The sequence below is a fragment of the Podarcis erhardii genome (genome assembly GCF_964252035.2).
Source record: "Podarcis erhardii genome assembly, chromosome: 1".
NCBI lineage: Eukaryota > Metazoa > Chordata > Lepidosauria > Squamata > Lacertidae > Podarcis > Podarcis erhardii.
The window spans coordinates 80,880,960-80,904,792 of NC_138497.1; the positions used below are offsets into that span (position 1 = coordinate 80,880,960).

The 23,833-nt window shown below is 45.7% G+C and overlaps 1 protein-coding gene across 1 annotated transcript in view; it reads left to right on the forward strand.

Annotated features, from left to right (window-relative positions):
* The window catches only part of LOC309331119 (uncharacterized protein), a 45,308-nt gene extending 22,464 nt beyond the window's left edge, over positions 1-22,844 (forward strand). The window contains exons 13-26 of the mRNA XM_081843172.1: positions 1,537-1,707; positions 4,319-4,352; positions 5,422-5,443; positions 6,246-7,914; positions 9,180-9,266; positions 11,525-11,695; positions 12,684-12,857; positions 14,141-14,311; positions 16,159-16,329; positions 17,947-18,117; positions 19,095-19,265; positions 20,302-20,472; positions 21,024-21,194; positions 22,434-22,844. Of these exons, the coding sequence (XP_081699298.1) occupies positions 1,537-1,707; positions 4,319-4,352; positions 5,422-5,443; positions 6,246-7,914; positions 9,180-9,266; positions 11,525-11,695; positions 12,684-12,857; positions 14,141-14,311; positions 16,159-16,329; positions 17,947-18,117; positions 19,095-19,265; positions 20,302-20,472; positions 21,024-21,194; positions 22,434-22,521 (3,442 nt within the window). The 3' untranslated portion in view covers positions 22,522-22,844. The remainder of the gene's footprint in view (positions 1-1,536; positions 1,708-4,318; positions 4,353-5,421; positions 5,444-6,245; positions 7,915-9,179; positions 9,267-11,524; positions 11,696-12,683; positions 12,858-14,140; positions 14,312-16,158; positions 16,330-17,946; positions 18,118-19,094; positions 19,266-20,301; positions 20,473-21,023; positions 21,195-22,433) is intronic.
* Positions 22,845-23,833: the final 989 nt, after the last annotated feature.

Below are 23,833 nucleotides of genomic sequence, written 5' to 3' on the forward strand. Positions count from 1 at the left end.
CCCCTCGGAGCTCTCCTCCCTCCCAGTCGGCAGAAGCAGCCGCCGCCTGTGGCTAGACCGAGGGGATGGCGTCGGGGTGCGGAGGCTGCCCGTGCCCGGCCAGGCATTGGTGGTGGCGGCGTCGGCGCTGCTGCAGCGGCTGTTCCTCCTGCGAGCAGTGAGTGGAGCGCAGCCGCAGTGGCGGCGGCGGGGCGCGCGCGCTAGGGCGCAAGGCTGGCGGTGGCGGCGGGGAGCCCGGCGGAGGAAGGAACTTGTCCCTTCCCACTGGACTTGCGCCCCCCCAGATGTTGCGCCCGGTGCGGCTGGCACCCCCCACGCTACGCCACTGCATATTAAGAAAACAAACACACATGTGCCCCAGTTTGTCAGTCTGCCCATCACTCTTCATAAGACAGCCTGCCTTACCTAGTTTCTGCTTGGAGGTAATTGTAGATAATATTTAAAGTAGATCTTCTGTGAATTCCAGGGGAAAGGCTTCCTCAACATCCTGTGCAAAGCAGAGAGTGACGGTATTGCCCAGTGGCTTGACCACGTGGCTGTGACAATCGATTCCTCTTTGCGCCTCACATGCAAGTTTAAAAACCAATCCCCTTGCCTCTTATCCTTGCTGTGGGGAGAAGGCTGCCATTTGTGGTTTTTCTGGAGAAGTCGTACACCAGAGTACTCCATTTGAGTACTTTTGCCTGTTGGAATGTGTCCTTGAACAGTGAAACACCTCTTCCTTCCTTGGAAGGAGAATGGAGAACTGTGTGTGTGTGTAAGTAAACTACTGTCTTTGGCATCAGTGGAATGTAGCCTACTATATGCAAAAGTAAGATTCACATCCATTACTCTGTCCATATTTACATCTAGCCCTGCCCACCACTGGTTTGTGGCCCTCAGAAAGTTCTCCATAATGTAATGTGGCCCTTGGCTAAGCCTGCAGTAGATAACCTGAGCAGGTGAAGGGAAGTGATCACATACAGTGGTGCCTCGCAAGACGAAATTAATCCGTTCCGCAAGTCTCTTCGTCTAGCGGTTTTTTCGTCTTGCGAAGCACGGCTATTAGCGGCTTAGCGGCTATTAACGGCTTAGCGGCTATTAGCGGCTTAGCGGCTTTAAGAAAAAGGAAAAAAACTCACAAGAACTCGCAAGACATTTCTTCTTGCGAAGCAAGCCCATAGGGAAATTCGTCTTGCGGAATGACTCAAAAGACGGAAAACTCTTTCGTCTAGCGAGTTTTTCGTCTTGCGAGGCATTCGTCTTGCGGGGCACCACTGTACATGGTTAGATCTTTTGAATCCTGTCATAATGGCAGGACAACTCATATGCCCCAGTGCTGTTCCTGTTGCCCTTCATTAAAACCATGAGAAGCTGGTGTAGGTTGTGGAGATCTTAACAGCAGCTGCCTGGTCCTGAGGAAGATAGTTGCTGTGAGAGAATCTCCCTGCGCTTCAGGTCTTGGATTATTTATTCAGTTATTTAGTGCCAGGCATTTTGAAGCCACGACAGTGAGAATGAAGGGTGTCACTGGGGATTTGTCCTTACATTGTGTAGGCTGCATGGTTGCGGCAAGACACCTGCTGCTTGTGAGAACCTCTGCACTGCCCTGACTACAAACCAGTCACTGACCAGACTCCATGTCAGCTATGACGTCCTGGGAGCCTCTGGCAAGGATCAGTTCAGAAATGCACTGCAACATGGAAGGAGAAGATGGCAGGGACTATGGTGAGTTATTTCTGGCAGCCATTTTGAAATCGTGCCTCATAATGATTGGGCACTTAAGGAAATTGCAATTCTACCAGAATGTGGGATTTCTTGTAGGGGAAATCTGTCATGTCAGAGTGTGGCCTCTAGGGGATTGGGTCTAGGCATTACTCTTACCCCTGAGCCATATATTCCAGCAGGATGGATTATTCTTAAAAGAATCTGGCCTTGTTTTAATACTTCTGGCGGTCTGTCCAGCTTTAGGTTTAAGGCGCTATACCAGAAGAGCACATACAGGGGTGCCAATACAATTTTCTCAGCCCAATACATGTATGCAGTAGATCAGGCCATTTGGTAGCAAAAGAGGACACAGATTTGCATATGTTGTGTGTCATATGCAAATTTGTGTCCGATTATGTGAGTGGAGGGCCCCTCCCCCCCAAAGTAGTGCGCCAGGTTGGCAAATGCTAATACATAGGATTGGAGCCTAAATCTTTAGCGGCAATTCAAATTTGTGCTTAAAATAGGAAAATAAACCATTGTTTAGGCTGCGCAGGCTTACTATCCTTCCGCAAATGTTATAGAAAAGAATATTGAAAGATGGGTTATTAGTTTGTATACAGAACAACCAGGCATTTTGTGTTTTAGGATGAAACACCTGGGGCCTTATTTCTAGCAGTAACTAGAACTTGACCTTTCTCAATACTGGAAAATCAAATGCGATTTTCGGTTACAGGTTGAATGGAGAACATATTGGCATACCCGAGTGATGATGAAAGAAGTGAAGATTTAAGAAAACTATGGGCAGGATTCACCTAATTGGTTCTGTTGGCAGAAGACCTGCACAAAGACTTTCACTTGCACAGTGTGGCTTTCTCTCTCTCTCCCCCCCCTTTTATTTTATTATACAATAATATGCATTATGTATTTCATTATGAAATAACTCCTCCCTCCTTGAGCCCTCTGTGCACCTCCACCCCACTGAAATTGGTTTGGGGTTTTTTTTTGAGAGAAACTGGAATAGTACTGAGGGGGAGGAGGGGAGACTTCCATCTGGCAGGCAGGAATGCTTGCGCAAATGGATAAACAGGAAGAGCACAAGGTTAAATTCCACCCAGTAATTCTGGCAATTAAATGCTTGTATCAAAAAGATATCATTGTTGAGAAATGGCAACCAAAAGTCACCGACCCAACCAAGCTTTACTTTGAAGGGGAAATACATTTGAGATGTAAGTTTCTGCAGGCTGCTTGTGGGTGCCCGTTACATAGTTCATATGAGATTATTTCAATTTTTTTGCAATAATTCTAGTTTTGTCCCTGGGAGCAAATTAACTACTTTGAAGTTTTGGTGCTCCCCCCCCCAACCATAAAGCAGTATATAAATTCCAGGAAATAAATAGAATCAACTTGTTGGTTGTATACAGAAAAAAAGGGTTGTTAGGGCTGTAAAACCCCATACCATTATCATCCATGCAGTCTAAAGGTGTCGTTCTGCCCTATAACTTACCTTTCTTTGTGCCTCACTGCCATCAGAGCTGTATAGGTTTGATAAAGACTTGAGACAGGGCCTTTACAGTGGTGGTAACCAGGTTGTGGAATGGCTTTGGAGGTTTGTATGGCCCCCAGCCTTTTCATTCAGCTACAAAGCCTGTTTTATTTCAATGGGCCCTTTGGTCTTGGGTATTCTTTTTGGTCTGATTCTTTATTGTTATTTGAACGCTGTATTGCATTTGCTGTTTGTGAGTTTTCATTTTTATTTGGTAATTCTAAAGCTGTGTTGGATTTTATCTGTTTTTATGTGTTGTAAGTGGTTTTAAAGCCCTTTACAGTGGTACCTCAGGTTACATACGCTTCAGGTTACATATGCTTCAGGTTACAGACTCCGCTAACCCAGATATAGTGCATCAGGTTAAGAACTTTGCTTCAGGATGAGAACAGAAATCGTGCTCTGGCGGTGCAGCGGTAACAGGAGGTCCCATTAGCTAAAGTGGTGTTTCAGGTTAAGAACAGTTTCTGCTTAAGAACGGACCTCCGGAACGAATTAAGTACTTAACCCGAGGTACCACTGTAGTGGTAAAGGTAGGCTAAATAGAGACAGAGAGATCGAGAGAGAGATCACACACCATTATTTATTTAAAAGTAGCCAGTTGTGTAATAGTTACAATACTACTGCAACTGTTCATCAATGGCTGCTTACCATGTACCACAAACATCATCACCAATCAGCGATTTTATGTGTGAATAGACCATAGAAAATTACATACTGGAGTTAGAAATGTTGGGTCCCCTCCCAATTATTTAAACATTGGGATACTTTCCAATGAGATGCTTAAGGTTTGTCTACACCTGTGTTTCCTGTGTGCTTGCAGCAGTTTGCACTCTCATTTAATTTGCACTGTCCACGTGATGTTACTGTCAAACAACACAATTTTGAGACTTCTCCCTTCTAAATTCTAGTTTACCTAATGTGGGTAGAATCTGATAAAATTTTTTGAGGGGGGACCTCTCCACTTTGAGTTGCAGACAAATTGTTCTGGAGGTTTTGGGTGGGGAGATCAATTGTCACTTTTTGCTATTCCCCTTGCTACGTTCCCCACCCAATACCTCTTCAGTGCTTTCATTTCTTTTTCAGCCACGCTTCTCACAGGGGAATGAATGTAGCTTATGTAGGTTTTTTTAAAAAAAACAATTAATCTCTTAGATTTGCACTAAATCAGAAAAATGCAAACCTGTGTGCTAAGAATTTACAATTGCCTTGGCTTGTGTGCACTGCTTGGGTGGAGATTTATTTATTTTTAAAGTGTGCCTATAGCTATCTGCTTGCATGCCCTTCCTTGCCGTGGAAAAAAGGGTTTGAAGAACATGGAGAAAGCCAGTGTATGTTGAAAAGGGTTCTAGGTAATGCAGCCAAACACTTGAGAGTGGGCAAAATTACGTAGCTGGGCAGGCAGTAGAAGCGGGGGAATGCTTATAAAGCAGTGGGTGCTGGTGAAGGCAAGGAGATTAAGGCAAAAAGCTGATGCCCTGTTGCTATGCTGTGTGAAAATCTGACTAGGCTGAATAGTCAATGCATTGCTTCCATGTGAAGTATGAAGTGAATGCTGTTTTTCCTGTGTTCAGTGTAACATTTCTCCACTGCCTGTGAAGGGCATGTTTCCACAAGCTATGCCTTTTAAATAAACACCATTTAATCGATCTAGATTAAACACCATTTAATCGATCTAGATCTAGACTGGTGTCTGGATATTGACCATCAAACATCTGCTTTAAAACTTCCAAGGAAAAAGAGGCCACCACCTTGTGAGGGAGCCTGTTCCACTGTCCAGAGTTAAAATATTAAGCTAAAATCTGCTCTTCCACTACACGAAAAGGTTCTCAAAATTGATTACATGGTGCTTTTGCAGGTTGTCTTGCAGCCACATACCTTGATTTTTTGGCTATCCCATTTTTCTGGTCTGGTCTGGTCACACTAATACTGACTTCCACCAGCAGATGGTGGACTTTCAGTGTAAGATTACCGGAACCCGAGGACAAATCCATTTCTCTCCACCTTTTTCTTCGGGATACTTCCTTGTTGCTGAATGCATTTAAACTTAAACAGAAACCGATGACGTACAAATGGCCGTCTGCACTGTAGAGATTGTACTGGAGCTTAAGACTGAGAAGAAATTGCCCTTTTGTGTTCCAGAGGAAGTAGTGTCCTGGTTTTGCTCGTTTTCTCTTTCATGTTCATAAATGACACCACCAATGCGGCCAGGTAAGCCAGGATCGTTTTGTTTGCAATCCTGTTCAGATTAGTTCAGGTTGCTTAATTGAAATCAGGTGGACTTTGGTAAGTTTTGATGTAACCAAATTGTGAGCAGTATTGTAGTCATTTTGATAATTTTGGAGTTGCAAAAATAGGGGGGATTTAAGGTAAAGGACCCCTGGATAGTTAAGTCCAGTTGAATTCAACTTTGGGGTGCAGTGCTCATCTCTACTTTCAGACGGAGGGACGTTACGGGCAACCTGCCACTTGTCTGAAAATGGGAGCATTTGCTGTGATTCAAAATCTTACTTGATTTGATAAGGAAGTTTCTTCTGGATTCCAGGAAGTGGATTTTTAAGGACAACTGAAAGGAAGAGTGTTGGAGCAAGACAAGGGTGGTGTCTGAAGTAGGATATTGTACAGTAGGGTTTTGTACAGTGCTGGCCTGCGCAGATTGCTTAGAAGTCCTGAGTTCAGTGGGACTTAGTCCCACGTAAATGTGCACAGGTTTGCAGCTAGTAAACCGCTGTCACAGGTCTTAATTCAAACAGAACTTTTCTCTGTCAAAAATACTTTCTCTGTGAATCAGTTCACGGGTTAACATTTCCCAGTTCGGGGAGCTGGTTCTTGAAAGGAACCATGTAAAAAAATAGGTGAACTCGCCCAGCTTTTGTATCATTTTGCCAAATATATTTCAGAAAGCCTGTCAAATACATCAAAAGCTTACATTTTTTGCAATACACAATGATGCTTGCTCAGTTTCTTTCAGAATTAATAAAGTATGCCTAATGACAAATAATGTCTGAATTAGATTACAGGGAGAAATACAGAGAACATATTAGAGAGAAATACCGAAGCCCTGAAAGAAGGCTCGCTAGCCATGGGGTCTGTGGGCCTCCCAATGAAAAATATGAGCAACTAATTCTTGCAAATGGAGATAGACGAGAGACTGAAATACTGCACAGACCATGGAGACATTCTGGGGTCATGTCAGAGCAAATGGATGCCGTTCCCAACAAGGCCTTGTTTGAGGTTGACAACGATGGACCACAGACTGTGGTGCTCCTGGGAGGGGCTGGGACTGGGAAAACCACCTTGGCCAAAAAGATCCTGCTAGACTGGGCAGCTGGAAGACTCTTTCCCGGGAGATTTGATTACCTTTTCTACCTCAGTTGTGGGCAACTGAATCTCGTTCAGGGCCAGGCGGACTTGGCTGACTTGATTTTAAACGGTGACCCTCAGCTTGGAGAGAGAGAAGAGATAATGGAACTCCTAGAAAACCCTGTCAAGCTTCTCTTCATAATTGATGGCTTTCATGAACTCACTTGCTCCATCAAACACCAGGAAGACAACCCGAGCGTTGATCCCAGGGAGAAGAAGCCGGTGGGAGTCCTCTTGAGTGCATTATTTCACAGAGCCCTTCTTCCAGAGGCCTGCCTGTTAATTACTACCAGGCCATCCACTTTGGAAAGCCTCAGGAATTGCCTGCAATCTGAACGCTGCGTGAGACTTTTGGGTTTTTCTGAGGAGGGCAAAGAAGAGTATTTCCTCAAGGTCTTTGGAGATCAAAAATTAGCAACACAGGCTCTTAGGTACGTTAAAGGGGATGAAGCACTCTTTGCCCTATCCTTTGTCCCCAATTTGTGCTGGGTCCTCTGCACTGTGATGAAACAGCAGCTAGACAGGGGCAAGGAAGATCTAGTGCCAGTGTCTGAAAAACTCACTGCGGTATATGCACTTTATCTCTCCCGTTTGACTGAGTCTCCCTGCAGTAGCTCAGGGCAGTGGAATCTGAGAGGGCTCTGCTCACTGGCTGCTGATGGAATCAGGAAAAACAAGACCTTGTTCAAGGCCGAAGAAATCCAGAAGCAAAGTTCAGGTCACTTAGGTTCTCTTCCTCCTGCTCTTTTTCAGAAAGATCCTGATTCTGAAGGTCTCTATAGGTTCCTCCACCTCAGTGTTCAAGAGTTTCTTGCAGCCTTGTTCTATGTTTTGGAACACACGCCCAAAGATCCTGAGACTATGAAGCAAGATCTGGAACACTCGCTAGAAGGATGCGGCAAAGACCCAGGAGATTTGACCTTATTTGCCCAATTCATCTTTAGCCTATTAAACAGAGAAAAAATGGAATACCTGAAAGAACAATTTGGGTGGCAAATTTCACCTGCAATTAAAGCTGACTTGCTGGATTGGTTTAAAATGGACACACAGATTAAGTCAGATTATCCAAATTATCGCCCGCTGGAGAGGTTTCACTATTTGTATGCAACCCAAGAAGAGGAATTTGCCCAATGTGCTCTCGACCATTTGACTGAAGTAACTATGGACAGATTGACATTTACTCCCCTGGACCAAGCTGTTCTCTCCTTCTGTGTCCAGAACTGTTTACACTTGGAGGCGCTTTGCCTGTACGGATGTTTGTTTCTGTCAAAGGAACCTGAGGGAGAAGAACTTTCAGGGCATCTCAGTCATCCATGTCAGTAAGTAGGACCCAAACTCTTAATTGTATTACTGTTGTAGCTGATTTTTATTCCTCTTCTTTCTTACTTCTCATAATATGCATTACCAAGACTTCTGCTCTTTGCTTTCTTTTTTCTGTTTTTTGGCAGATCCTTCTTTCTTCTCCCCTTTATATCTGGATTATGTCTATGCTAAGCTGTAGAGCAGGGGTGTGAGTACCTGGGGTCCTCTGGATAATAAATAATAAATAAATAAAACCCCGCCCATCTGGCTGGGTTTCTGCAGCCACTCTGGGCGGCTCCCAACAGAACATTAAAGGTAAAGGTACCCCTGCCCGTACGGGCCAGTCGTGTCCGACTCTGGGGTTGCGTGCTCATCTCGCTTAAGAGGCTGGGAGCCAGCGCTGTCCGAAGACACTTCCGGGTCACGTGGCCAGCGTGACGAAGCTGCTCTGGCAATCCAGCACCAGCGCAGTGCACGGAAACGCCGTTTACCTTCCCGCTATAAAGCGGTCCCTATTTATCTACTTGCACTTGGGGGTGCTTTCAGACTGCTAGGTGGGCAGGAGCTGGGACCGAAGACAGGAGCTCACCCCGCCACGGGGATTCGAACCGCCGACCATGCGATCGGCAAGTCCTAGGCCCTGAGGTTTTACCCACAGCGCCACCCGAGTCCCTCAGAACATTAAAAACACAATAAAACATTAAAAACTTCCCTAAACTGGGCTGCCTTCAGGTGTCTTCTAAAAGTCAGATAGTTGTTTATTTCCTTGACATCTAATCGGAGGATGTTCCACAGGGCAGGCGCCACCTCTGCCTGGTTCCCTGTAACCTCATATCTCACAGTGAGGGAACCACCAGAAGGCCTTCAGAGGAGGACCTTAGGCTTAATGATGGGGGTGGAGACGCTCCTTCACGTATACTCCTTCAGGTATACTGAGATGCTCCTTCAGGTGTACTGCTCTTGGACTCCAAATCCCATCAGCCCCAGCCAGTATAGCTAACTGTCCTAAGCACCTTGGGAAATGCAGTTTCGTAAAAGGCCTAGGGCTCTCTGAGGAAGAATGATCACCACGCTTACAGACCTAGAACTTCCTACATTTATTGGAAAGAAGTAGCGACAGTTAAACTTCTTTCAAACCAGTTTAAAGTTTGTAGTGCAATCACTAAAACTGCTTTTTTCTCTCCCAAAACAGAAAGGGTACCATAACCAATAAGCATATTTTGTCCATTATGCTCATTTTATATTAGAAAACAGAACATAACGAACTTTTCTACCTTTTTAGGCCCGATCAGAAAACACAGGAGCATTCAGCAGTTTACCTTCTCTGTCAAGCACTGAAAGATCCAAACAACAAAATCAGGAAACTGGAGTAAGTCACAGCTGTTTTCCCTGCCTTGTTACTTGTTTGGCTCTATTGAATCAGACACACTCAGCTAATGTGTGTCTTATTGAGGTTCAGGTACTTCCACAGCAGTGCCTCAATGGGTCCCAGGGCAGCCCCACATTGTCAGAGGTTTGCTGAATAACTGGCAAGTGGAAATGTCTGAGGTCATGAAAGTTTTGGGAGGCTACGGAGGACTCTATATTAGATCTCACCATCAGCTCCTTTCTCTGGCAATATTCAAATGATCAAGTGCGAAACAGATCTGTCAGCAAGATGTATGTTGAGCTTTATGATTCCTGCATTACGTGAGGTGGAACTACACAGATGACCCTTGGGGTACCTTCCAACTGTACAGTTCAATGATTTTGTGAGAGTTGCACCCAGCCCCTCTTTAGGGAAAGCTTAAATTAATACAGTGGTACCTTGGTTCTTGAACTTAATCCATTCTGGGAGTCCCTTCAACTCCTGAAGCTGTTCAAAAACCAAGGTTCAGCTTCTGATTGGCTGCAGGAACTTCCTGCACTCAATCGGAAGCTATGGAAGTCAAGTCAGACGTTCGGCTTTTGAAAAACGTTTGCAAACACTTACTTCCGGGTTTGCGACGTTCGGGAGTTGATTTGTTCGGGAGCCAAGCCGCTCGACAACCAAGGTACAGTGGTACCTCCATTTACGAACTTAATTCATCCCAGAAGTCCGTTCTTACACTGAAAGCATTCTTAAACTGAGGCACGCTTTCCCTAATAAGGCCTCCTGCCGCCGGTGCCCTTCCACCGTTCAGCTTCCGTTTGGCTTTCAGGACAAAGTTTGCTAGCTGGAACACCTACTTCCAGTTTTGCGGAGTTCGTTCCCCGAATTGTTCGTTAACAGGACTGTTCTTAGACCGAGGTACAACTGTACTAACAATTAAGTGTTTCAGAGTTTCCTTCACATGTCAGTCATCACATGTCAGGAGGGTCAGGCTTCTCCATTCTCATGTGCCACAGGCCTCTGGTGGGTGTGAGCAGTGATCATTCTTTCTCTCCACCTTAGACTTTGAAGGTGGGTGGAGATAATTCCCACAACTATGTGGAGATCCCACACATTCTCTGGCTCCAAGCTTGGGAGGTCAGCCACGGATTGCTTTCTTGCTGGGGCACCCTGATTGCGGAGCAGCAAAATTGGCAGGCTCCCCGCTGGCCTTTCCTCCAGAAATCATTAGCAAGGTGCTTCCTTAGCCACTCCAGCACCCAACACACCTTTAATACTACAGAAAGTCATCTATTCTTTTTGGCTTGGCTAGCAAGACCCGACAAAAATGTTGCTCTCTTGGCAGGAGGGGAGAGAAGGCCACTGGAAAGACCAGGTGGACCCAGGGGGAGAGGAAGGGGGTGAGGTGGGTGCGGGCTGCCCCGGGTGTCACCACTGAGGGGGGTGACAAAATGCCAGGCGGGGCCTGCAGCGTGCCTGAGCCACGTGTCTCTCCACGCTGTCCAAACGATCCGCCCGCTTCCTGCCCCCAGCTGTAAGGCGGCTGAGTGGGAGGAGGCAGGCAGACTCTAGAGGCCCTGCGGTGCGCCCCACTCCTATTGGTGGCTTGCCCCGCCCTGGGCATGCCGCCCCAGGCACCCGAGTGGCTTCCTCCACCACTGGGTGGACCAACACACCCCAAGTGCCAAGGTAGCTGTTAATGTGAAGGTCCATCTCTCTCTGTGTTTTCAGTACAGTAGGAGAGGAGAACCTGTGGCCCCGCTGGATATTGCTGGATTTTAGCTCTCATCAGCCCCAGCAAGCCTGACCCCAGGTGTCAGGGATTATGAGAGTTCCTGCCCAACAACATCCAAAGGGCCACAGCTTAGTCTCCCATGCAGGACAGAATTAGAAGTCGCTTGCTTCCTAAGCCAGTTATTTACATCTGGGTTCCATTTCCCCATATCTGTTGGTCTTTAGCATGTTTCTCAAATGCCTTCCATTTGCCTATGGCAACTTCCCAGAGCATTTCCGTGAATCCCAGAGAAAGAGTTTGCTAATTTAGTGGGAATATTAAAAGCTGTTGTGCTTTGAACCACCTAAGGAGAAAAACACAGGAGAAAAAGAAAAGCTCCAGATGCAGAATGTTTTACACACGTTGAGGTGGCCTGTGCATAATCAACATCTGCTGCATCATTGAGATGATGGAGAAGAATCAGCCATGTTTATGAGGATTTATCCAAAGGATACTCGGGGAAAGAGCTGGCCAATGGAGCTGTTTCTGTCTCATTTTGCAGGCTTGACGGATGCCAGCTCACAGACGATTGCTGTGCAGATCTTTCCACTGTTCTCTCAACAAGCCAGAAGTTAGTAGAACTGGACTTGCAGGCAGCCATTCTGAAGGAATCAGGAGCCAGGCTGCTATGTGAAGGGCTGAGTCATCCCAACTGCATGCTAGAAAAACTGGGGTAAGCTGGAAAAAAAGCTTCTTCTGCCTAAGCATTCCCAGTGGAACATAAAGGCATTGAGGGTGCACGACGTCAGTTGTCTTCAGGTGTGCAAAATTACTCAGGGGTTTTGCTGTTTTAAAAAACAACCACAGCACAATTTTTCCCTCTTGGACAAAAGACTGTTTTGGAGAGATTTCAAAATTTTAAACTAGAACACGAAGCTTAAGGGCCCACTATTTCCCAGAACTCCACATATAGAAAAGTGTGTATATACTGTATGTGTGTGTTTTTAATCAGTTTTAATCTGACTTACTTTTATCTCTTAGTCCAAAGCATCTTTCAACATTAAAGGCACCATTGTTTGAAAATGGATATTACTAAGTTCCCCTATGAATTAAATCATAACTACAGTGGTGCCCCGCAAGACGAATGCCTCGCAAGACGGAAAACCCGCTAGACAAAAGGGTTTTCCGCTTTGGAGGTGCTTCGCAAAACGAATTTCCTATGGGATTGCTTCGCAAGACGAAAATGTCTTGCGAGTTCCTGAAGTTTTTTTCCCCTTCCCCCCTTTTTCTAAGCCGCTAAGCCGCTTATCAGCTGATCCGCTAAGCCGCTTATCGGCTGATCCGCTAAGCCGCTTATCAGCTAAGCCGCTAAGCCCTTTATCAGCTAAGCCGCTAAGCCACTAATAGCGCTAATCTGCTAAGCCGCTAATGGGCTTGCTTCGCAAGACGAAAAAACCGCAAGACGAAGAGACTCGCGGAACGGATTCTTTTCGACTTGCGAGGCACCGCTGTATTCTCAGTGAAACCAATGATCACTATACCTAGTTAGGCAAGTGGGCTTAATTTGATCTATGCTCCCCAAGGAGTGAAAAGGACACAAGGTTCTCCTGTTCTGGATCACACCTTCTTTTTCTTGAGTCTTAGAAGAAGGGTGAGAAGCCACATGATGTCATCTCGATCTCAGACTCTTTTAACGACTCACCTCTTTTTTTACCTTTCAGACTGAAGGACTGTGGCCTGACCTCCATTTCTGGCAGAGACCTTTCCACTGTTTTCAGTACCAGTCAGAAGCTGACAGAGCTGGAACTGGGTTGGAATCCTTTACTGGGAGTTCAAGGAGTTCAGCTGCTGTGTGAGGGGTTGAAGCATCCAAACTGCAAGCTGCAGAGCTTGGGGTGAGGAGCACCATGCTGTCCCTTTCAGAACCAGACTGCCAAAGCCCAGAGCTGGTGGATCAGGTCTAGTGCTTTTTGATAAGCAGATGGTCTTACCAAGCAGGTGATCCAATTTTTTTAGGTCTTAGCCAGCACTTTAAGATGGACTCAGAAATAACACTGGGGGCCAAGGTGAATCAGGCAATGGTGGAATTGTAAGCTCAAAAATGCACCAGCTGTAGTTTTAATTTTGCTTTAAAACATAGTTATTATACTGCTGTATCATAAAAATATATAATAGGAATTTACAACAAAATAAAACCAAACAATAACATCATAGCAAGTTAAAGGCAAAAATAAACTAAAAACATCAGCAGACCATTGTGGGGGGATGTACTCTTAATTGCCTGCGTAGGCCTGGGGGAATAGAAAAGTTTCCCGCAGGCTTTTAAAAGTTGGCACAGAAGTTGCCTGCTGAATCCATAGGATCCATAGGATCCAGCCAATGACTCTGAAGGCTCAGCTTTTCGTTGTTGTCAAATGAGCCTCACCAACTCGGGGAATGACGAAAGGTTTCTGAACGTTCCTCAAGGGCAGTCACACACAGATCATCCTGCAGTAGTCTAAAGCAAGGTCATGTTTTGTGGCCCTCTCCAACACACACACACACTTACTTTTTAAAAGATTGAATGTTTGAGGCCTCAGAACTTTTTATTTTTAAATTTAGGAAGAGAATCACCATGGCATGAGTTGATGTCTTCTCATGCCCTGTGTTTCTCTTTCATGTTTAGCACTGCACAACCACCCAGAATTCTGCTCTGAACCCTCCAGAGCAGATTTTGGGGAGGGGGCTGCAAGGGGACAAAGAGAAATCAGAAGTCTCGCAGATCACCTGCTGTGGTGCTGCAATCCCAAAAGTTTTTTTGTAGGATCCCCAAGACTCCCCCCTCCCAAATTAATTTGTCCATTAAAAAAAAAGTGTGTATTTTGCTGTGTTACTATAATGGCAAAAAAGTGAACTGCCACCCTCAGACCCAACTTTGATAGCAATTAATTGATCACAGTTATTGAAAATATCACACAATAGCTGATAGGAAAGCCTTTGGGATAGCAAACTTGAGGACTGCAGTCTTCACTGTTCCCACACTCTGGCACATGGCATAGTGGGGCGGGGGGGAGAGAGTACTGCAGTGCAAATGGGATGCAGCTCATCTTGGTTGCAGCTTGAAGTATGAAAGAAGCACAGGCTCAGCAAGTGCCCCCCCCCAAAAGTAATAACAATTTTGCACACACTCCCTATGCAGGTTGGACAGCTGCAATCTCTCAGCTGCCAGTTGTCAGGATCTCATCCCTGTTCTAAGTACCAGCCGGACTCTGATGAAGCTGAACCTGGAATGTAACAAAGTGGGAGATGCAGGAGTGAAGCTGATGTCTGAAGGACTGAAACATCCAAACTGCATACTGCAAACTTTATTGTAAGTGGGAGCCAAATTCCTTCCATGTGAAGTCCTTGGGCAGCTTACTTTCAAGGAGTCCTGGGTAGATCGGGGTCCTGCTGGACAACATAGTCTGGTCTCTTGGTTTCTATAGAGCTGTAGGATCATCCATGCCTTTCTTCTCCTTGATAAAACAAAGGATAACCCACCCTGCCTTTCTGAAAGGGAGGGGTAAAAATATGACAATATCGCAAACACTTATTATTTCCTCTTCCCTGCAAAGCAGAACCAGAGTAAACCAGCACTCTGTAGGAACAGACCTTCAGACTGGCCTCCATGTAATTTCCATTGAGGACCTTCTGTTCAGCTACAGTTGCATAAAGGTATTAGGAAATGTTTGATTGACCAGGAAGTTCAGGTGTGCATGCAATGTCAGGGTTTTCGACTCGTCTTCTAAACCTCTTGCAATTGCAAAATCCGTGTGTGAACGGGTGTTTCCTCCATCCCATATATAACACCAGGCATGGAACTGGCCAGTTTGAAAAGGGAGAATCGGGAGCACATTCCTGCTTCTTCATTTCTAGCCGCTGGCAGAATTTAGCACTTTCTGGCAGCAAAGGAAAAGCCTTCCTTTGCAGGTACAGTTTGAACAACCAGGGCTGCAAAGGAGGACTCTGTTGACAGCAGGTGACTGACAGGTGGTTGACCCTTTGGGGTGGGGATGGAGCAACATGGGATCCTGTTCCCTGGCCAGAGCCAGTTCCCCACCCATGCCTTGGAGGGCATGTATGTGATGAGGTCAGATGGAGGTGAGCTGAATGTCCACACCAGCTCTCCATATCAGGAATCCTCACCCTTTCTCCTTTATCGCTGTGGTCTTATCACCTCCATGAGGGATGTGGGTGGCGCTGTGGTCTAAACCACTGAGCCTTGGGCTTGCTGATCGGAAGGTCAGCGGTTCAAATCCCTGCGCTGGGGTGAGCTCCCTTTCTTCGGTCCCAGCTCCTGCCAACCTAGCAGTTTGAAAGCACGTCAAAGTGCAAGTAGATAAATTGGTACTGCTCCGGCAGGAAGGTAAATGGTGTTTCCGTGCACTGTTCTGGTTATCCAGAAGCAGCTTAGTCATGCTGGCCACATGACCCGGATAAACTGTCTGCGGACAAATATCGGCTTCCTTGGCCAGTAAAGCGAGATGAGTGCCACAACCCCAGAGTCGTTCGTGACTGGACCTAATGGTCAGGGGTCCCTTTACCTTTACTATTACCTCCATGACAAAATAATTTCTCACATGCCTAAAAGAATTCTCTGGCACCAGAGCCGAGAACTCAGTGATGGATGAGGACAGGGAGAGTGAGGCTTTGGCTGGGTACACCTTAACCATCTTAAAGCACATCGAGGTGGCTCTTTTTCTCAAGTGGTGTTGAAGCTGATTTGGGAGGAAATGCATCAAAACACAGCCTTTAATAGGATCGCTGCAGCGTAGATATGGATCGTGGGTTGCAGCTAACTGGACACAGAGTAAATGGGAGCAGGTGCCCAGCCTTTGCTGCAGTGAATATCATGTTATAGGTGAGGCCCTGCCTGAAGGGTCCCAACATGAGTTCTTACATCAGGACCATCCACAGATCACGGTATACATGCAGCTCAGCTATGGAGGCAGACAGCCTTCCTTTCGTCACCCATCAATTATAGGCTGCGTCAGCTGTAAAGTGAAGAAATTCACTGACATGATCACTGTGATTTAGAGTGGAAGGACTGTTGTTTCATTTCACAACAACAATTCACAATAATGTATCTTCTTCATATCAGAGGGTGAAATAGAAGGGGCCTGTAGAAGTGAGTGAGCCATATTTGCACTTGTTGGATCTGTTTGTTTTCTCTTGCAGACTGGACACAAATGAGCTCAGCCCTGCCTGTTGCGTGGATTTCAGCTCCATTCTCTGCACCAGCCAGACATTAACAGAACTGGCACTAGAATATAATGGACTGGAAGATGCTGGAGTGAGGCTGCTCTGTGAGGGGCTGAAGCAGCCCAGCTGCAAGCTGCAAAAACTGAGGTGAGCAGCGGCTGGGATTTGTGCTGTGGGGTTCCGTGATTTGGTGTATTGCAGAATACAAAGAAATGTCTGCTCTCAAGGGAAATGAAAAGAGGTGATTCCCTTTTGCACAACTACAGCATCCTTGATCCAGCATATTGGGGAGAGGGTTAATATATTTGCATGCAGGAACAAATAGCTGTATACTTTAAAATATCAGAAAGAATATGAACATAGTTCCCCCCCATCAAAGTTGCTTGATAAACATAGCAGAAGTTGCTTGATAAACATAGAAGAAGAAAGGCAAAGGAAGGAATGTAGGGAGAAGAGAGGAATAACCTGAAGGTAAGGAGGAGGGGAAATGGATCATGACCCAGCACTCCCGAGGGCCTTCAGAGACGTTGCTTGCTCTCTGTGGCTGATCCAGCTGGCTTTGCAGATCTCTCAGCCATTTCTGTCACTTCTAGGGGGCCACACTTTGTCATGGGCACTGTAGTTTCCCTGCAGGTTTCTCATCATGGATCTGTTGTGCTTACTGACATGATTGTCGTCTTTCTCCACCCACCCACAAATGAGGATGGACCAGCAGAGCCAACCATTTTTCACCTGCTTGTTGCTCTTGATTTCCTACCCCTCCTAAAATGTCTGGCAGCAGGACTGTGACCATAGGAAGAAGGCAGAGTTGCTCTGAGAGCCTTTGCATCACATACAAAGTGGGATTCGTACACACAAACCCAGCACACATGGCACAAGGTGATCTGCATGAAAACCTGAAGGGAATCTAGGTTTTCTGAGCAGAACTGATTGCTGCTGCACTTGCCTTGGGGCAGGGAAGGGCCCTAGCTCCATGTCGAAGGGAGGGAACTATCCTTGCTGAACTACAAGTCCCATCATCCTTGCCATGTTTGCTGGGCCTGATGGGAGTTGTAGTTCAGCAGCATCTAGAGAGCAAACGGTTCATCACCCTTGATCATAGAATCATAGAATGATAGAGTTGGAAGAGACCACAAGGGCCATCGAGTCCAACCCCCTGCCAAGCAGGAAACACCATCAGAGCACTCCTGACATATGGTTGTCAAGCCTCTGCTTAAAGACCTCCAAAGAAGGAGACTCCACCACACTCCTTGGCAGCAAATTCCAATGTCGAACAGCTCTTACTGTCAGGAAGTTCTTCCTAAAGCTGCCATCCCCTTTCACCAGGTGGGTCCCATGTACCTCTGCACCATTCAGCAGCACAGGAATGAAGGTAGAGTCAGATAGTTGAAAAAGACCCAGAGGTGAGTGTTGGCTCTTAGGAACATGAAAGATAAACTTTCTCATGCATTTGGAAGGACAGGCCTGGAAACATGAAATAGACAACAAAGTCTGGCCAGTTTTAATTGACTATTGAGACCACACAGAGGGGTGTGAATAGGAGCAGGCTGTGTGCTTGTGACTGAACCAAAACCGCATACGCAAACCAAAATCCTTCCTCAGAGTGCCTGCACACCTGCAATGTTACTTTGAGTCCTTCAAGACTCCTTCATCCTGACAGTGGCTAGGAATAAAGGCTTCAAGGTTTTCTAGCAAGCAGAAGCTGTTTGTGGAGGAAAACATAAACAGGAGAGGTCTTTCTTTCATATTTTCTTTCTCACACAGGCTGGCCCGATGTAATATTACAGCTGCTTCTTGTGGAGATCTCTCTTCTGCTCTCGCAGTCAGACAGACTCTGACAGAGCTGGTGGTGGAATGTAACGAGCTTCGAGATCCCGGGGTGAAGCTTCTGTGCAGAGGTCTGAAGCATCCGCACTGCAAGCTGCAGCTCCTCAAGCAAGTAATCGGCTGGATCCCTCTGGGGTTGGGTAGCATCTTTGGAGCCCAGGTTGCCCCCCCCATGAGAGTGAAGGGATCCTAGAAATGCTGCACCCCAAGCAGGAGCCAGACCGACTTTGTACAGTCAAGCCTGTTGAGGCATCACTTGTTTCTGTCTGGAATCACAGTATTCCAAGATCCCTTCCTAAATTTTGATTCCTTCACCTTAAATATTCATAGGGTATTATCAGGTTGCCCCTCACCCCCACCCCAACCCAAAAAATTGGCTTACATTTCCTGCCATCAAGTGCTGAGAGCAGGGGTCAGCAACCTTTTCCAGCCGTGGGCCAGTCCACCGTCCCTCAGACCATGTGGTGGGCTGGACTATATTTTGGAAGAGAAAAAAAAAAGAACGAATTCCTATGCCCCACAAATAACCCAGAGATGGATTTTAAATAAAAGGACACATTCTACTCATGTAAAAACATGCTGATTCTTGGACCATCTGCGGGCTGGATTGAGAAGGCGATTGGGCCATATCCGACCCCCAGGCCTTAGGTTGCCTACCCCTGGCTGAGAGTGTCACTACACATCTTCTCTGCCTGAGTTTCAGAGTGAGAAGTTTCTGCACCTCCAGGAAACTCTTTGAGGAACATAGAAGCCCATTTTTGCTCATTGAATGGGTTCAGTAGCAGCTACTGTCAGCTGAGGCATGACCAAGAAAGCCCTTGTCATCCAGTTTGTTACATAGGGGCTGCAGGATATTGCTGAATGTGACAGGAATTGTTTGTATTTGAAGAAAGTTGCGAGGTGATCTGAAGAAACGGGAGAAGGGTCTTTACACTTCAAGCCATCCCCTTAAAACCCTGTTCTTCCATGCCCTGCCGGAATCCAGTTCTACAGAGTGATTAGATGCGGTGCAAATGGGATGCAGAGGGACTCTTCTAGCTTTTGTGTGAACATAACACAGCCAATGTTTTTTTTTTCTCCTGCAGCTTGTACAATTGTGATCTCACTGCTGCCTGCTGTGCAGATCTTGCCTCTGTCCTCAGCAGCAACCAGACGCTGACCAAACTCTTCCTGGGAGGTAACCAGCTTGGGGATTCCGGGGTGCAGCTGCTGTGCGAGGGACTGAAACATCCAGAGTGCCCGTTGCAGAAATTGTGGTAAGGAAGAACTCTCTTCCTTCGGGTTCAGATCATGAGCACAGTGCTTGTGGGTCCGGAATTGTGTTCTGTTGCATATGAGGGAGCAATCTACCGTATTTTCCGCTCTGTAAGACACACTTTTTTCCTCATAAAAAGTAAGGGGAAATGTTTGTGTGTGTCTTATGGAGCGAATGCAGGCTCTGCAGCTATCCCAGGAGCCAGAACAGCGAGAGGGATTGCTGTGCAGCGCTCCCTCTTGCTGTTCTGGCTTCTGGGAATATTTTTTTCCTTGTTTTCCTCCTCCAAAAACTAGGTGCGTCTTATGGTCTGGTGCGTCTTATAAAGCGAAAAATATGGTAGTTTTCATGGGGAAAATCCCTCCCTTATCCATCCATCCATACCACTCTCTCTCTTGTTTTCATTTTTATGTCTTTATATGTGCATTTTCATAATTGCAAAAGTACACATGCCCTAGCCAAAGGAGACCCTTCCCAGGCTAATTTCTCCTGTGTTTTCCATCCCTCTAAGCGGACTTTACCTCTTCCCTTGCCCACCCCATTCCTCCCCTCCCACCTCCAATCTACGGTCCATCCCACCACAACGATACATGGAGGCAGTCAACACAGCGCTGTGGAAATCACATTTCAGCCTCCCAGATGGACTGATCCTCTTCTTCTTCCTGCACACCCTGCTCTGGCAGCTCTCTTAACTTCTCCTTGAGCCAATTTGGGGTGGGTTGGGGGTGTTGCAGAGGGAGTGCCAGGCGAGGAGAGAGGAGAAAGGTGCATTGCACCAGCAGGACTTCTTAGTTAAAAGCTGCCCAATATCTCCTGCCCTTTTGGTGTCTTTAATAATAATAATAATAATAATAAATTTTATTTATATCCCGCCCTCCCCAGCCGAAGCCGGGCTCAGGGCGGCTAACAACAATTCCCAAGGAAACTCCCTCCACCCACCCAATTCAGTCTTGGTGGTCTCACCATAAACCACAGGGGCTCCCTCTTCTACCCCTCCCGAAACCCATGGTCACACGAGGTGCACTTGTGTCCTGCAGCTTGTGTAGCACTGAAATCACAGCACCAGGTTGGGGAGAGATCTGTTCTGCCCTCAGCACAAACCAGATGCTGGAAGACATTGATTTATGGAACAATCCATTGGGAGATTCAGGAATGAAGCTGCTGTGTGAGGCACTGAAACACCCAGGCTGCAAGCTTCAGATTTTGTCGTAAGTAAGAAATCTTCCTATCTACACAGTTTTTTTAATCTGTTTTTGAATAATTCAGTTTTTCAAAAACAAAAATATTGTCAGGAAATGAGCAGCGGATGCTTAACAGAAGGGAACAGTGAGAAGAACATGGAAATATGATGAAGCTTTTCCTTCCAACAAAGAGTGAGGACTAGTAACTTTTCTCTTTTCAACCCCCCGAAACCCCAACAAAACCTGAAAGCTGAAATTCTTAATAGGTAGCTTTTCATAGCAAATTCTCATAAAAAGTAAGGGGAAATGTTTTCCCCAATCTGTGACCACAGATGCGCACACCACTTTCAGACCCGGAAGAGGGTGTAACGGGGGGGGGGGGGCTCATGTGCACTCCACCAACAACGGTGACGCGCATGAAGATGTGGAATGCAGCCCCGGCACAAATTGGGGGTTGCCTGTAATATATCAAGAGTTCTCCCGAACTGTTGCTACCCTCATACTTTGTGGAGTTGTATTTACAAGTAAGGAACAAATCAGCAGCCCCTCCCATCCTAGCTGTTTGGGGTTTTTTTCAGGTTATGGAATTGCGAATTCACCTCGGCTTCCTGCAGGGATCTCTGCTCTGCTCTCAGCACCAACCAGAGTCTGAAGAAGCTGGAGCTGGGGGGTAACAAACTGGGAGATTCTGGAGTGAAGATTCTCTGTGAAGGACTGAAAGACCCAAGCTGTGGACTGGAAGCAATTGAGTAAGTTGCAGGCAGCTTCCTTGCTGTGCAACGTTCATTTGAGGTTGCCTAAGATAGGTTCCCAGGGGCAGAGATGCCCCTGACTTTTAAAGGGGAAAGTTAAGAAAACAAGACAGGAGAAGAACCAAGGGAGCCAGTGTGACAATCAAACTGTGAGTAGAACCGGGCATTGGGACATCAAGGTACAAGGGGAAATTGCCTAATCAAGAGTGGCATTTGTGAAAGAAGTCAAGAACAGGAGCATGCTTACCTGTGGAGGTCTGAGTCACTGTTGGCGGACTGTTCCCAGGAACATATTACTACATAGAGAATGGAATGTATAGTATTGTTCTGCTGAGTATAATGATTAAAGCCGGTGAATTATGAATGGGGAGCCTGTGGCCCTCCAGGTATGTTCGGACTCCCATCACCCCTGGCCATTGGCTCTGTTGGCTGATGGGATTTGGAGTCCAGCCACAGGTTCCTGCTCCATGCTGTAGAAGGTCCTTTTCATGAGAATCGCAGGCTTTGAACTAGACCCATTTACTTGATATCATCAAATACATCTGTTACTTAAGCACTAAAAACACACCTTGGGCTTTTGCATCTAAGCACTATCACTGAACCCTGGGTCTCTGCTCCTTACTTAGAGATACCTCCCTCACTGAGTTTTTTAAACCCTGACTTGTTCTGATAAGCACCAAGGAGTCCTATAGAATTCCAGTGAGCATAAGTGTGATTGCATGCATAGGCAATTTAGCTGTTTAAATAAGGAAGGAAATGAATGAAGAATAAAGCCCAGTGGAAGCTTAAATGGCTGTAAGGAGCCTGATAAGGCCCATTAGTCATCTCTGTACTTTTGACTTTCTCTCCATGTAATTGGGCGGGGGGGAGTGTACACAGTATATCAGGGGGCTAAAAAGATTTGCCATTTTAGCAAATACCTGTGAAAGTGGTGTGCTAGAATAAAATAGTATGTATTAAGAAACCATTCTTAGCAACCTCAGCGGGTTTAAATGTCACAATTTCTGTCCTGCAGAACCTTCCCTAGAAACTAATTCTGGGGGACGAGAGGAGTTCCTCCCCCAGGAAATCTTCAGCACCACCATGCAAACTTGCATATTAAAGTGGGAAGCAGGGACCTTGAAACTGCCTTAAAAAAAAAAAATCACTTAAGTTTTGTAGTGTGTATAAGTTGTGCATAGTCTTTGTTGCCATGTATAGGAGGCAACAGAAAGTTTCTTTCTCTTCCATTCACAGACTCGATATTGACGAGTTATCTGAAGACACAGTGAGAGAGCTTAGTAGCGTGAAAAGGATTAAGCCTGACCTGGTTATAGGCACATAGGAGCCGCTATGATGACAGAGGACAGGAATGGTCATGGATGGAGTACCTGGATAGCTCTGTTGGGAACTGGGATTCCACTGAACCACGTCATCTCCTACTTCAATCACTGGGAAGCAACAAAACCAACCTTCAGGCCATACTGAGAATCGGGAGTTGAAGCAGCAGCCAGAACGGGAAGGAAAAGAACCCCTTGCCCATTATAGGATTTCACACATCCGCAATACTCCCCTGCCCAGTTTCTGCAGCCAGTTTTACTTACTGGTGTAGGACTGAGTGTAGGACTGTTTGCTGAACAAATAATAAATTTCTGCCCTGTTTGTTAACCCGTTTATTCTGTTGCTGGTTGGTTGATGTGAATGTGAGTGTTCCATGAATTCTGCTCTTCTCAACAGAACTGATTTTGTGTGTGTGTGTGTTTCATGTTTCATTTGTATACCTTGGTTTCTCCTGGGTTTTTCTTTTTTTTTTTAAAAAAAAATATTTATTAAAATTTTAAAGATTACAAAGATAAAAAATAAAAAGACAAAAAAATAAAAATAAAAAAGACAGAAAAAATACAAACAATTGACAAAAAAAAAGCAGATCAAACCTTTACATAACTTTCTTTCCTTTGCTTATTTCCTTGACCTCCTCACACCTCCCTTTTTTGTATTCTAGTTCAATTAGATGTTTCAGCAAATCCTTTCCAGCTTTGTTTTTATCCTAATAATTTATCTTAATATACTGTAATTATTGTCTTTCACCAATTAAAAAATCAATTTTAACCTAATCCTTTATATCATTTCTGCTAAAACCACATTACTTCATTCCAACAACCTTCTAACATTCCTTAATTTTGCAATGTTTCTGTAGATAAACTTTAATTTTTTTTCCAATCTTCTTCCACCAACTCTTCACCTTGGTCTCGGATTCTGCCAGTCATTCCCGCCAGTTCCATATAGTCCATCACTTTCACCTGCCATTCTTCCCAGGTGGGTAAATCTTGTGTCTTCCAATACTTCGCGATGAGTATTCTTGCTGCTGTTGTTGCATACATAAAGAAAGTTCTGTCCTCCTTTGGCACCAATTGGCCGACCATGCCCAGGAGAAAGGCCTCTGGTTTCTTCAGGAAGGTATATTTAAATACCTTTTTCATTTCATTATAGATCATCTCCCAGAAAGTCTTAATCCTTAGGCATGTCCACCAAAGGTGAAAGAATGTACCTTCAGTCTCACTACATTTCCAACATTTATTTTCGGGCAAATGATAAATTTTTGCAAGCTTGACTGGTGTTATGTACCACCTGTATATCATTTTCATTATATTCTCTCT